General features: G+C 43.2%; 1 protein-coding gene across 3 annotated transcripts; it reads right to left on the bottom strand.

Annotated features, from left to right (window-relative positions):
• Positions 1-3,168: 3,168 nt before the first annotated feature.
• LOC311139208 (cbp/p300-interacting transactivator 3-like) lies at positions 3,169-13,919 on the bottom strand. Of its 3 annotated transcripts, none has more exons than XM_084174110.1 (2): positions 13,838-13,919; positions 3,169-4,864 (listed from the first exon to the last, which is right to left on the bottom strand). In XM_084174110.1, exons 1-2 carry the CDS (start codon positions 13,859-13,861, stop codon positions 4,112-4,114), a joined length of 777 nt encoding a protein of 258 aa, XP_084030236.1. In that variant the 5' UTR covers positions 13,862-13,919; the 3' UTR covers positions 3,169-4,111. The 3 variants fall into 3 exon arrangements, with proteins under 3 accessions (XP_084030236.1, XP_084030237.1, XP_084030238.1); XM_084174111.1 differs by lacking the exon at positions 13,838-13,919 and adding an exon at positions 5,839-5,989; XM_084174112.1 differs by lacking the exon at positions 13,838-13,919 and adding an exon at positions 5,839-5,983 and having other exon boundaries at positions 3,169-4,860.
• Positions 13,920-14,636: the final 717 nt, after the last annotated feature.

Below are 14,636 nucleotides of genomic sequence, written 5' to 3'. Positions count from 1 at the left end.
CAAGGGCATTGAAGATGAAACGTGGCTGGGTCTTTCAGCATGACAATGATCCCAAACACACCGCCCGGGCAACGAAGGAGTGGCTTCATAAGAAGCATTTCAAGGTCCTGGAGTGGCCTAGCCAGTCTCCAGATCTCAACCCCATAGAAAATCTTTGGAGGGAGTTGAAAGTCCGTGTTGCCCAGCGACAGCCCCAAAACATCATTGCTCTAGAGGAGATCTGCATGGAGGAATGGGCCAAAATACCAGCAACAGTGTGTGAAAACCTTGTGAAGACTTACAGAAAACGTTTGACCTGTGTCATTGCCAACAAAGGGTATATAACAAAGTATTGAGAAACTTTTGTTATTGACCAAATACTTATTTTCCACCATAATTTGCAAATAAATTCATAAAAAATCCTACAATGTGATTTTCTGGATTTATTTTTCTCATTTTGTCTGTCATAGTTGATGTTTACCTATGATGAAAATTACAGGCCTCTCTCATCTTTTTAAGTGGGAGAACTTGCACAATTGGTGGCTGACTAAATACTTTTTTTCCCCACTGTATAGACGAGAGCCAACGCAATGATACAAAAATATGACAAAAAACCTTTTGCACAGAATTTATCAGAGAGGGGTGGGGGGTGGGGACCACAGCCAATGCGTGACTAGGAATGGCCACTGTGCCCTCATTGGTGCAGGGCCCTGAGATTACACTGAGCTCATGGAGGGCTCAACACCAGCTGTAGTACCTGGAAATAGAACGCTTGGGACTGTTCAGGAGGTAGACATGTAAAGTGTAGATAGAATTGACTACCATGTGTAACAGAGAATGAGAGTAATATTAACACTATGCAATATATTTATAGATGCAATAATCTGATATTTCAGCCCCAGTATGGGGGTGCTGAAGCTAGGAGCTGTTAGAGATACAAATAGATAGGCTTGTGTAGAATGGACCATGTGTAACAGAGAATGAGAGGAATATTAGCACTATATTTATTTCCATATGCAACAATGCGATATGTCTGCCCAAGTGAGGGTGCTGAACACTGTTTAAGGGTGGTCTTTGTCAGAAATCCTAGGGCCCCTTTAGGGGTAAATCCCAGAGAAATCCCCAGGCACCAAAAACTCCATCCACTTAATTTCAAGTAGTAGTTTTTAATGTAACTTTTTTCACATTGGAGAATTTCCTTGGTGTTTATATGCAGCATTTTGTTTCTATCCGTCTTTCTCTCCATGTGGGTTTTGAGCTTTGACATAGAGAAAACAGCAAGCCGACAAGTTGCGTAGCTAGCAGTTGTTGTGGGTGGGCTGCCTTGTCTGAGAGAAAGAGAAAAACAGAAACAGGCGAACTGTAAACTTCTTCCAGTCACACCCTGCTTAGCCTATGTCTAGACTGGCCCCTCTGTAGGAGACTGAGACATAACAAGGGATTGAGTTTGCAAACAGGGGTGTTTGGGACAGAATCCCATTTAACTCTGGATGCACAATGATTAAGAAACCACCTTTTTTTTTATATTGACGCTAAAGAGGGACCTTGCAATGCAGTGTGTTTTCAGATATACAGTATGTGGAGCCAGTGTTCTGCCAGCTAGTCAACCTGCCTCAGCACATCCTGCACTGGCCTGGCAGTTTCCAGGAAGACCCTGTAGACTGGGCAGGGACCCTGCGACCGTTACTAAGGATGGTGCCAAGAGGGGCAGCGCAATTGTATCTTATGCCCCAGCCTGTCTCATGACAACCCAAGTAAAACCCACATGCCCTCGCCTGAGTCTTGAGTTTTTGTGTTTGGCAAACACAAATGTAAGTTACATTAAGATCAAGTGAGTTTCATTTAGAGCAACCCACCAGTTGATTCCATGTTTCAATTTGGCAGTAAGGGCTAACTTGTTCTACACAATTGAACTACTGAAAGTAGATGTCTCTTTTAGAATGAGTTAGACAAAAGCGAGGACTTGTTACTCTTCAAGTTGCAAAATAAATACAAATGGTAAAATGTAACTTTTTTGGCAACCTGACCAAATACACATAGAAATGTGAGTTATAGATCTATTATTCTACTTGAAAGCAAGTCTAAGAAGCGGTAAATCTGTGTACTATTTCTATGCTTCCCGTTCTTCAGTTTTGTTTTTGCGTCTTTTACTTTCGGTTTTGTATACCAGCTTCAAACAGCTGAAACAACAATATTTTTGGTTATGTAAAATATATTTCACAGCAGCTTAGATGGTACAATGATTCTCTACACTATACTAGCTTATTATGTCACAAACTGAAATTAGGCGAACTATGCAACCAGGAAATGGCAGAGCGATTTCTTGCATAATGCACCTTTAACTGTTAGATGTGGAGGTGATATTTCCATAACAACAATCAAGCATTCCCATACCCCAACCCCATAGAATACTAAGAAACTCATTAGAATTGATATCAGGTGGCTATAACGTCGCAAAAGGCATGGGATATTTAAACTGATTTTTTTGAAGGAAGCCATGCTTGTATATGTCATTTGTTATTGGCACATTCATTTTGCTTCCCCAACCACCCATTAAGTGCATTCTCAAATGTAACAACTGTCACTAAGGGTGTGTTGTCTGCCATACTTCCCTTTGCCCCGGTGGGGTAGTAATTTACAGGGGCTGAATTCAGTTAAACCCCCATCAAGTTAAGCGTAGATTATCCCTGGCCCGCTCCACCTCCCCCACCACACACACGCCTAGGTCTCAACTACTTTCTGCCAAGCAATATATAGAAAAGTTACCATAATTCATAGGAACCAGGAAATTCATTCCTCAACCTATTTTTATTAATGGTGTCAGGATGATCAGGAATGCAATGACTAAAACCACAATGTGGGTCCTTCTCCATATCAAAGGCCAAGAATTCAGATTAGAAATTCAGCTTTTTGGTGGATAGCAGTGCACCTTTGAGTTTGATTTTAACGCACCAGTCATCATTTGCCATGACAGGATGAAGGCAATTAGCTGTTTACAGCAGTAAATGTCTCAGTCATTAGAATACTGTGCATACCTTGAGGGAGATATTCCTAAGAAACAGGACAAGTATGAAATTACTGAATATCCTGGACCCTACAGGCTGGAAAGCGCTGAAGTGGCATTTTCCCTTTAGCGCTCCTCTGCCTGAAGGAGTTGTGCAATGAATGTAAAAGCAGGCCACACTTATATCCAGGCCATTTTTATTGATCCTCAAAACCCCTTCACAAAGACCCCCCGCCCCGTTGACCACAAAGGGAAGATAAAAACCACCAATAAAGTTTAAAAAATAATTAAGGCAGTTCTACAACTCACATAGAACAGACAGTGTGACCTGGACTTTCCTGTAGTAACACAGATTTATAGAGTACAAGCAGTAGGTTTGAGAACGTCACAGCTAAAAGCAATACTTGCCAAAAGTGAGCTATTCAATTATGATGGACATCCATTCAAATCCATGAAATTACATTCTTCTTGTACTGCCGTCTCCGTTCTTGGAGAGAAATCCAAGCTATTGGAAGATCAAAAATGAATTTGAGGGGCTTATTTTCAAACAGAAGGCCCAGACCAATTTGTCAAAAAATAAAAACAATTAAGAGACCTTAAACTTTGAGCTTTCCCTGACCCTACCCAAAACACCAAAAGCACTTGATCCTCACTCTGGAAGATCTCTGTTGGTCTCTGGTTTGTTCTATATTAACTTTGAGTAATAAATAAACACATCTTACTACTAAACTGCCATATAGTCCAGGGTATGAGGCAACAGTGTCTTAACATTGTTCAGAGTGGCTTCTCAAATTCAGCCGTTTTGTTTACATTCATCTCTGGAGAGAAGAGATGCGGGAGGACGATGTCCCATTACAGGCGAGCTGCGACCCAACACAGAACTGCACCTCTGGTCACTTCACAAATGACACCCTAGTACTGTACGCTGTGGTTATCCAGACCAGTGTCTCTCGCTCACTCTTCTCTGCCTTTCACTGCGACCTAGCACAGTTACAGTGAAAGGCACAACACAAAAATGAAAAGCGGAGCAGTAGTTGTCTCCAGTGGGCAACACTCTACTCAAGTCTTTCCAAACTCTCCACCTCTCCAGGCCCCTTCACAGCATCGTTGACTCAGGTCCTCGCTCACTCAGCAGCTGACAGTGCTGGGCAGCTGTTTGCTCACAAAGTCTGAGATGAAGTCAAACTCGTTCTGGCCCAGGAAGAGTTCGGGCAGCTCCTGAACGCGGTCCAGGCCCAGCTCCATGACTAGGGACGTCAAAACCTCCTCGTCAATCATGTCCGCGTCCATGCCGTTCAAGGCCAGCGCCGGCCCAGCCATCTGCTGCATGTTAGCCAGCTGGGCCGGGCCAATGCGGTACTGGGCTGCCCCGTTGCCCATGTGGTTGCTGTTCATGGGCCCCAGTGGATGTCCGTGATACTGGGTGTTGAGTTTTTGCAGATGCATGCTGGCCATGAGCTGCTGGGACGTGAGGCCACCATTCATATACTGCTGTTGTTGCTGCTGCTGGACCTGCTGTTGTTGGTGCATGTGATGGTGCTGGGGGTGGTGTTGCTGCTGGGCCTGCCCGTTGTTGTACATCATGTTACCAGACGTCATCTGGTGGTGGCCCATCTGAGCCACGTTGAGCTGTCCGTTCACGGGCCCCACCATGCCTTGCCGCTGCCTCATGGCCACCTCCATGGTGGCCTGCTGCTGAGGTTCCCCGCCGTAGTGCATCATCTGGCCATTGGGCAGTGCTCGGAGGCCGGGTTGGGGCACTACGTGCTGCTGGTGGCCTGCTTGCAGGCCTCCGTTCATGCCCATCCTGTAGCCGTGGAGGCCCCCGCCCGCAGAGCTGTGGTTCATGGGCATCATTAGATGATCCGCCATGGCTCCTGTCTTTGAGCACAGAGGAAACACAGTTAGAGCGATGCAGTTGATTTTCAACCCATCGTGTAGGTAGGTAGAAGTTAAGTGAGCATGCAGTAGCCTTCATTTGGCACGATTGAAGCCAATTAGTGAATAGGTGACATGTCATGGACATATTTGGCTTGGCTGCACTAGAGGAACCCGTCTGTTTGGATATATAAGAGCAGTTTATGGCAGTTCATGTGGTAAAATGAGTTGATTTGGCAACAAGACAACAATTCATTTCGATATATTTCTCAAGCCTCCAAAATATTGTTGTGATTACGCCATATTATTTCCTGGAAGAATGTAGCCTACAATGTCCTGAAATGGCAGAGTGAAACCACAGGAGAAGCTTCCTAGTCAAGAACCACAGGGTTTGTACTCCTTTTCGCTAACACTAGAAAGCCTTTCCATGGTCTTCCTCAGCGTCGCTGCAAATGCTCCTCTTTGTGCCTTGCCGATTGAAACATAGTTAGGCTAGCTATCAACCTTGTTACCTTTACAACTGGATATTCGATTGATTTAATAGATTATAAAGGCATCTAGGTCTGTGATTATGCATGAACTATAATTTGGTTTATATCCCCTCCACAGTGCATATCAAACACAAAATGACACCAGCTCGGTTATTTTACACACGTTGCAACAAAGAAGCGAGAAGCGATACATTGGCATTTTGCATTCTCCAACAGCTGTAGCCCATATTATATGGTTGTTCAAATTTAGGACTGCTTCCCAAATTCAATACATAACATCCATAAAGTCTACGACCTCGTCCCTTTGTTAATACACACCACTATTTTCTTTCAATCAAATGTCTAGCCTACAATTGCATTGCCGATTAATTATTCCCATACTCCTGAAGACAACAAAAAGGCAAACAATGGAACAGCAACCTCAAGTCCTTCACACAAACGCCAGACAGCGAATTATCCAATAAATTCATTAAAACAAACACGTACCCGTATCTACTCGGATTAACGTTTCGCTACTGCTACGTTTTATTTTAGTTTTGATCTGCAAGGCGAGGTGTCTTCAGATTACAGTATGTATTCCACAGGGTTACGCTTCATGCTCAAACAGGGCCGATGCACAAAGACTGCTGCATCAAATTTTGAAACAACTGCCTATTTTCTGGGTCAACTCAGGGATTATACATCTAAAAAACTCAGGGGGGGAGAGAGAGGTGGAGCTACGGTTGCCTTTCCTTTATTCCGATTGGCCATACTTAATATAGTTGTGCATGTGCATAGAAAAAAAGAGTGGAGTACTGTGTCACACTGGCCAATTTGAATACCCCCTCTGTATTTTTTAATAATCAAGGTTTCTCCCATAGAGAATGACAGAGGGCTCTAGTGGCCAAAAGGCAATTTTAGCATGGGGCAATGCCATTGAGGACGTCCACTATGCTTTTGCCATTTTAAAGTAGTCAAAGTAGTCAACTAGATGGGGATTCCTATGGCTTGTAGCCTCAATGGCGCTGCCCATGCTGTCACAGACACTATAATGGCACAGATAAAGATGAGTCCTCTATCTATCGCTATGGTTTCTCCCCTTCTCTGATAAATGTGGACAACAATGTGTTTTAATAAGATGATCTTGTTTGCTAAAATGTTGTTTAACACACAAATAGTATGTATTTCAGTTACAGCGGGAAATGTGTTTAATTATAATAGATAGGTAGGTTGTGTGTATGTGTGTGTTTGTCTATACCTACTGGAGTGTGTGAGTGAGTGCATGAGTGTGTGTGTGTGTGTGAGAGAGAGTTTCATCTCGAAGATCACTGAGAGTCCATGTGACACACCAGTCTGCTGTGCATTGCCTGAGTGTGGACGGGGAGGGGCAGTGGAATGCCTGTGCTATTCTAGGCCACTGGCTGTTGTGATAGTGTGCTCTGACTGCAGATGCACGTGCCTCAGATCGCCTTTCACCACAAGGACCCTAGCCTGCAATTGCAATTGAATGAAAACAACTTAGTATTTTGAGCAACCCATTGTGTAGAGCATATATTTTATGGGTGAACCCTTGCCTTTGCTTGACATTGGCTGGTCACTTTAAGCAGGTGCTAATGACTTTTGGCCTCAGGTGTGTGGACTTTGAGAAACTCACAAATCCTGTCTGTTAGGCTTTACAGATAATCCACATTGCTCTTTCTGTTTACTAACTGTCCCCATTCTACATGGCAATCAATATCTGTCTGACACAAATGTACATGTACATGTTTTTTTTACATTCACATGTGCATTGCCTAGTCTTTGTTTTCTGCCTGGGCCTAAACCTCTTCCCAGATTTGCATCAGAATTGGTTAGTGCCCTATTCAGGTCTATGATAAGAATACTCCAATCAAATCTGCACTGCCCACTCTGTTTTGATTCATTTTTCATTTTAGTCATTTAGCAGACGCTCTTATCCAGAGCGACTTACAGTTAGTGAATACATATATATATATATTATTATTATACTGGCCCCCGTGGGAATCGAACCCACAACCCTGGCATTGCAAACGCCATGCTCTATCAACTGAGCTACATCCCTGCCGGCCTTTCCCTCCCCTACCCTGGACAATGCTGGGCCAATTGTGCACCGCCCATGAGTCTCCCGGTCTCGGCCGGCTGCGACAGAGCCTGGATTCGAACCAGGATCTCTAGTGGCACAGTTAGCACTGCGATGCAGTGCCTTAGACCACTGCGCCACTCAGGAGTACATGCAGGACTATCTTTGTATACAGTAGTCATATTATAGTGCAAAGGAGAGTATGGTTGGTCTATATAAGATTGAATACATCCTCAATATTGATTGCCTCCAACATTTGAGGCATGTCGTAGACTATTGGATTTACAGATACAGCAGTTTTGTGCCTCAGGCATCTCAGAACATAATTTGTGCCCTTTGTGTGTTTCTCCACTGGTCTTTCCTTCCCTCCCTTTGTAAATTGTATTAAACTGTGGCCTAAGGGTTGGGGGAGGAGGTTCCAAAGAGCCTTCCCTCAGCCATGTAGCAAATATTGATTTATTTTGTCTGTGTGTATGTGTCACAGGAGGTTGGTGGCACCTTAATTGGAGAGGACAAGCTCGTGGTACTGCCTGGTGTAGAATTAGTGGAATATATTTTATATTATATTATATTTTAGTCATTTAGCAGACGCTCTTATCCAGAGCGACTTACAGGAGCAATTAGGGTTAAGTGCCTTGCTCAAGGGCACATCGACTGATTTTTCACCTAGTCGGCTCGGGGATTAGAACCAGCGACCTTTCGTTTACTGGCACAACGCTCTTAACCACTAAGCTACCTGCCGCCCCCGGAATGGTATCAAATACAGAAAACACATGGGTTCCATGTGTTTGATGCCATTTCCAGACATTATTCTGAGTCGTCCTCCCCTCAGCAGCCTCCACTGGTATGTGTGCTTGTGTGTGCGAGTGCGTGCGTGCGAGTGTGCCTGTCTAAGCGTGTCTTTGTTGGTTTGGGAAATATGTTTAGCTTTAGTGTTGTTCATTACCTCACGTGCCGAAACTGGTTTTCGGAAGCTCTGATGCTTGCTGGACTGGAAAAGCAATCCAAAGCTTGAGTATGAGGACAATCAAATCCTTTCCATACTTGCTTCATGTAATATCATGTCATGAAAGTGCATCCTTTACAGTCAATTTAGATCAGGGCTCTCCAACCCTGTTCCTGGAGAGCAAACCTCCTGTAGGTTTTTGCTCCAACCCCAGTTGTAACTAACCTGATTTTGTTTATTAACCATCTAATTATTAGAATCAGGTGAGCTAGATTAGGTTTGGAGCGAAAACCTACAGGATGGTACCTTTCTTACATTTGTGTCCTTCGAACACATCACCATGTGTTCTTACCCACTGGGCACACATTGGTTGAATCAACGTTGTTTCCACGTCATTTCAATTAAATTACGTTGAACAAATGTGGAATAGACGTTGAGTTCCAGTAGTATTTTTTGAGTTCCAGTAGTTAGCTACATGGCAAAAAAGTAATTAACTATTGAAAAAAACAACCAATATTTGAATTCAGTTCAACTACCACCAAGCTAATGCAAAATGTAGTTAAATTACCAGTTGAACCACATGTAGTTCACTACTCCCCAACACTGCTGAAGACATTGTTATGCTGTGGGTTCTCCACTCTCCTTTAGTTCATCTTTCCTACAATAGCAATATGGCTACTTTTCGAGCAGCTCAGTAAACATTCTCCCTTCTCATACACCACTTTTTTTTCAAGCCCTTGGTCATTATGCACCAAACAGAAGAAAACTTAATCCGGGAGAGAATACTTGAACTTGTCCAATGAGAAACACTCATTTTCAGTTTCTGTTGCAAAATGTTTTTCTACTGTGCCCTAATGAATATTATTATGGTGACGCACACATATGTAATCAGGACACCTTACACAAGTGATCTGCTTTCTGAGGAAGAGGGTGAGCAGTCCAGAATGATGAGACAGTTGTTCACAATGTAGATCATGAGTCATTCACAGCCGTGACAATGTGTGCGGTTGGATATTGCTTAACAGCCAGCCATGTCACTGAGAGGGCGCTACAATCAGATGATGATATACAACAAAGCAGAGCACACTCTTGTTACAGCCGTTATAACTACCTTTGTTACAGGTATTAAAACTGAAACTTTTGGTGAAGGTAGGAAACAACACCTCCACTTCGCTGATCCTCAACACAGGGGCCCCACAAGGGTGCGTGCTCAGCCCCCTCCTGTACTCCCTGTTCACCCATGACTGCGTGGCCACGCACGCCTCCAACTCAATCATCAAGTTTGCAGACAACACAATGGTAGTAGGCCTGATTACCAACAATGACGAGACAGCCTACAGGGAGGAGGTGAGGGCCCTGGCGGAGTGGTGCCAGGAAAATAACCTCTCCCTCAACGTCAACAAAATGAAGGAGCTGATCGTGGACTTCAGGAAACAGCAGAGGGAGCATGCCTCTATCCACATCGACGGGCCCGCAGTTGAGAAGGTGGAAAGCTTCAAGTTCCTCTGAGTACACATCACTGACAATCTGAAATGGTCCACATACACAGACCGTTTGGTGAAGAAGCCTCTTCAACCTCAGGAGGCTGAAGAAATTTGGCTTGGCCCCTAAGACCCTCAGAAACGTTTACAGATGCACAATTGAGAGTATCCTGTCGGGCTGTTTCACCGCCTGATACGGCAACTGCACCGCCCGCAACTGCAGGGCTCTCCAGAGGGTGGTACGGTCTGCCCAACGCATCCCCGGGGACACACTGCCTGCCCTCCAGGACACCTATAGCACCCGATGTCACAGGAAGGCTAAAAAGATCATCAAGGACATCAACCACCCAAGCCACATCCTGTTCACCCCACTATCATCCAGAAGGCGAAGTCAGTACAGGTGCATCAAAGCTGGGACCAAGAGACTGACAAACAGCTTCTATCTCAAGGCCATCAGACTGTTAAATAGTCATCACTAGCCGCTACCACCCGGCTACTCAACCCTGCACCTTAGAGGCTGCTGCCCTATATACATAGACATGGAATCACTGGCCACTTTAATAATGGAACACTAGTCACTTTAATGATGTTTACATACTGCTTTACTCATCTCATATGTATATGATGTATTCTATTCTACTGTATTTTAGTCAATGCCACTCCGACATTGCTCGTCCTAATATTTATATATTTCTTAATTCCATTCTTTTACTTTTAGATTTGTGTATTGTTGTGAATTGTTAGATACTACTGCACTGTTAGAGCTAGGAACAGAAGCATTTTGCTACGCCCACAATAACATCTGCTAAATATGTGTATGTGACCAATAAAATTTGATTTGATTTGATATGCTACATCTGTGGATTCTCTTTTTATGAAGAAGGGATGTTCTCTTGGGAAGAAAGTCAAATACCAATTGTTCTCCTGATATTTTGGCATGTTTCATGTGAATAACGATATAGCTTTGACCCTGAATCCTTGATTGCTTGAGTTTGTATCTGACATTGAACAGCTGACAGAGCAGACAAGGCCTTGCCTAGGTGAATCTACTCCACAGTAACTAACTGATTCCCTCTCTGGCTGTATAAAGCCAGTGTTTAGTTTAATGGGCTCAGCCTGTGTGAGTTTCCTCGTGTTTACAGTGAAGCACGGATTAGACATGAAGCCTGATGGGAAACTATGCCGCACCACAGCATGAGCTAATCAGCTGGCCAGCGGACACTGATCTAGGAACAGGCAGTTCAACCTTAATTCTCACACTCTCTCTCTCTCTCTCCACCCGGTAATGAGCGCTAGCATTGAGCGGTATGGTTGCTCAGGAGCTGTAGCATTGAGCCTTATGGTTGGTTGGGAGAGGTTATGCTATCATAGCAGCCATATGGTGGAGCGGTTAGGAAAAAGCTTGCACATGCTTCAACCTGAATGACCACTTCTTTCAATGGGATTGTCCGTAATGCCCAGAAACCGGGTCACGCTTGATCAGGGTACACACTATACACTGTGGGGTTATTCATGAAACTGTACCAGTACCACCGTTTTATTTAATTGGCCACCTGTTAACGATATTGACAAAGCACAGAAGAGTGAATTGTTGGACAGTGAATTGTTGAATTGTGAATTGTTGAGAGTGAATTGTTGAGTAAATGGGTTAAATTCTGGATAATGGGTATCTGGATAAAAACAGGTGGTACCACATTCTTTTTTATTCCCTTTCAACATGTTCTATCACATGAACTTAATCTAAAAACATAGCTGGGAGAGTATAGATCTAGCCAGATGACCAATAATGATCCTGCAGCTGTAGTCTTATATTTCCTGTCTTGTGTTCAAATATCCAGTTGTGTTTTCTACAGGTTGTGAAAGGGTCATTCTTGAATTACGGTGGCATTTGCCTCCCTCGGCATAGCAACCATGAAAAACACTTTAAAATGACACATAGTTACACATCATATATGTTTTTGTTTGTATTTAACTGTTTATCAATGATAAAACATAATAAAACTCCTTGTTACTGCAAAACTTTACCTAAATGTATTGTTAAAAGTACTAAGGACAAGCAAATTGGCTTGCCACTGTAGTGATGAGTAGAGTTGTAGTGCCATGTTTTTGGGGATTTAGAGATATCTATCTACTACTTTGAATGCTAGAAAGTATTTCATATATTGTACTGATCAATAAAAACAAAGAAGGCTATTAAAATACCTATTTTCTTAACAAATATAATATGTATCCCTTTGTTTAATGTCATTGGTGTTACCGCCTTGAAAATCACTCATTACAAAGATATACAGTGGGGGAAAAAAGTATTTAGTCAGCCACCAATTGTGCAAGTTCTCCCACTTAAAAAGATGAGAGAGGCCTGTAATTTTCATCATAGGTACACGTCAACTATGAAAGACAAATTGAGAATTTTTTTTCCAGAAAATCACATTGTAGGATTTTTAATGAATTTATTTGCAAATTATGGTGGAAAATAAGTATTTGGTCACCTACAAACAAGCAAGATTTCTGGCTCTCACAGACCTGTAACTTCTTCTTTAAGAGGCTCCTCTGTCCTCCACTCGTTACCTGTATTAATGGCACCTGTTTGAACTTGTTATCAGTATAAAAGACACCTGTCCACAACCTCAAACAGTCAAACTCCACTATGGCCAAGACCAAAGAGCTGTCAAAGGACACCAGAAACAAAATTGTAGACCTGCACCAGGCTGGGAAGACTGAATCTGCAATAGGTAAGCAGCTTGGTTTGAAGAAATCAACTGTGGGAGCAATTATTAGGAAATGGAAGACATACAAGACCACTGATAATCTCCCTCGATCTGGGGCTCCACGCAAGATCTCACCCCGTGGGGTCAAAATGATCACAAGAACGGTGAGCAAAAATCCCAGAACCACACGGGGGGACCTAGTGAATGACCTGCAGAGAGCTAGGACCAAAGTAACAAAGCCTACCATCAGTAACACACTACGCCGCCAGGGACTCAAATCCTGCAGTGCCAGACGTGTCCCCCTGCTTAAGCCAGTACATGTCCAGGCCCGTCTGAAGTTTGCTAGAGTGCATTTGGATGATCCAGAAGAGGATTGGGAGAATGTCATATGGTCAGATGAAACCAAAATATAACTTTTTGGTAAAAACTCAACTCGTCATGTTTGGAGGACGAAGAATGCTGAGTTACATCCAAAGAACACCATACCTACTGTGAAGCATGGGGGTGGAAACATCATGCTTTGGGGCTGTTTTTCTGCAAAGGGACCAGGACGACTGATCCGTGTAAAGGAAAGAATGAATGGGGCCATGTATCGTGAGATTTTGAGTGAAAACCTCCTTCCATCAGCAAGGTCATTGAAGATGAAACGTGGCTGGGTCTTTCAGCATGACAATGATCCCAAACACACCGCCCGGGCAACGAAGGAGTGGCTTCGTAAGAAGCATTTCAAGGTCCTGGAGTGGCCTAGCCAGTCTCCAAATCTCAACCCCATAGAAAATCTTTGGAGGGAGTTGAAAGTCCGTGTTGCCCAGCGACAGCCCCAAAACATCACTGCTCTAGAGGAGATCTGCATGGAGGAATGGGCCAAAATACCAGCAACAGTGTGTGAAAACCTTGTGAAGACTTACAGAAAACGTTTGACCTGTGTCATTGCCAACAAAGGGTATATAACAAAGTATTGAGAAACTTTTGTTATTGACCAAATACTTATTTTCCACCATAATTTGCAAATAAATTCATTACAAATCTTACAATGTGATTTTCTGGAATTTTTTTTCTCCTTTTGTCTGTCATAGCTGACGTGTACCTATGATGAAAATTACAGGCCTCTCTCATCTTTTTAAGTGGGAGAACTTGCACAATTGGTGGCTGACTAAATACTTTTTTTCCCCACTGTATGTAGCTCATAATAATACATAAAAGTTGTAAATAGAAAAATGCCATGGAATAGAATAAGAGATATCAATCTAATATGTCAGTCCAGTGTTCTTACCAATGCTGTCCGTACCTCAGCCATGAGGGTTGTATTTATTTATGGATTCTGTAGGCAGCGTGATCAATCAAGCCAATCCCAGAGATCAATACTCAGTGCCACTGAGTTGTCACTACAGGCTGGCCTCCATCCCTAAATGAAAACAGTGCCCTGGTCAGTAAGGAAAGCCTGGTACTGAATGAGATTATTTATTTGAGGCATTGGATATCTGTTGTAAATGAACAGGTCTATCCTAGAATATATATCAACTCTGAATCATTTATTGAATATTTTTTAATGATTAAGCTTGTTCAACGCCTGCCGGTTTCATCCTGTCTAGTGATGAATTACTGTTTCTGAATGTGCATTGTATCTGTGACCAGTTTTCCCGGTCACTCTCCTTTTGTCACTAGGCTCAGTTTAAAACGATGCCATCTCTCTAGCCCCGTTTATACCTGCTGCAAACATGCGTCCTTCATCCTGATCTTGTCCCGATCTTGCCTGTTTACACTTATAAGATCTGATCAAAATCAGTTCACAATGTGTCTTTTAATCGTCTACACCTGTCTAAAAATGTGGGCACAATCAGAATGAGAACAAGATCAGGACAGAAGACACATATTAGAACCAGGTATAAACGTGGCTAGAGTCATACATTTTTGTCCCAATAATGTAGTGAAGACATTTCAACAATCGACACAACATTGTATTTTTGTGTACACTGCCCAGGGGGTCGGATGGAAGACACACCTATCTCTCGGTCTTCTTCACTGCACTTCCTGCTCAGCAGCCAACCGCAACATTTCCACAGTCCTCATAT

This window comes from Coregonus lavaretus, assembly GCF_964263955.1.
Source record: "Coregonus lavaretus genome assembly, chromosome: 13".
In the NCBI taxonomy this organism is placed as follows: Eukaryota; Metazoa; Chordata; class Actinopteri; order Salmoniformes; family Salmonidae; genus Coregonus; species Coregonus lavaretus.
Note: the sequence above shows the minus strand (reverse complement) of the source record. Positions and strands in the feature narration are given on the sequence as shown.

What these genes read in the sequence shown, in the direction of transcription:
- LOC311139208 (XM_084174110.1), bottom strand. Translation starts at nt 13,861, where the DNA reads ATGGCTGAGGTACGGACAGCATTG. An exon ending in CTGAGGTACGGACAGCATTG is followed by an intron (nt 4,865 to 13,837) that starts GTAAGAACACTG and finishes CTGTGCTCAAAG; the next exon opens with ACAGGAGCCATGGCGGATCA.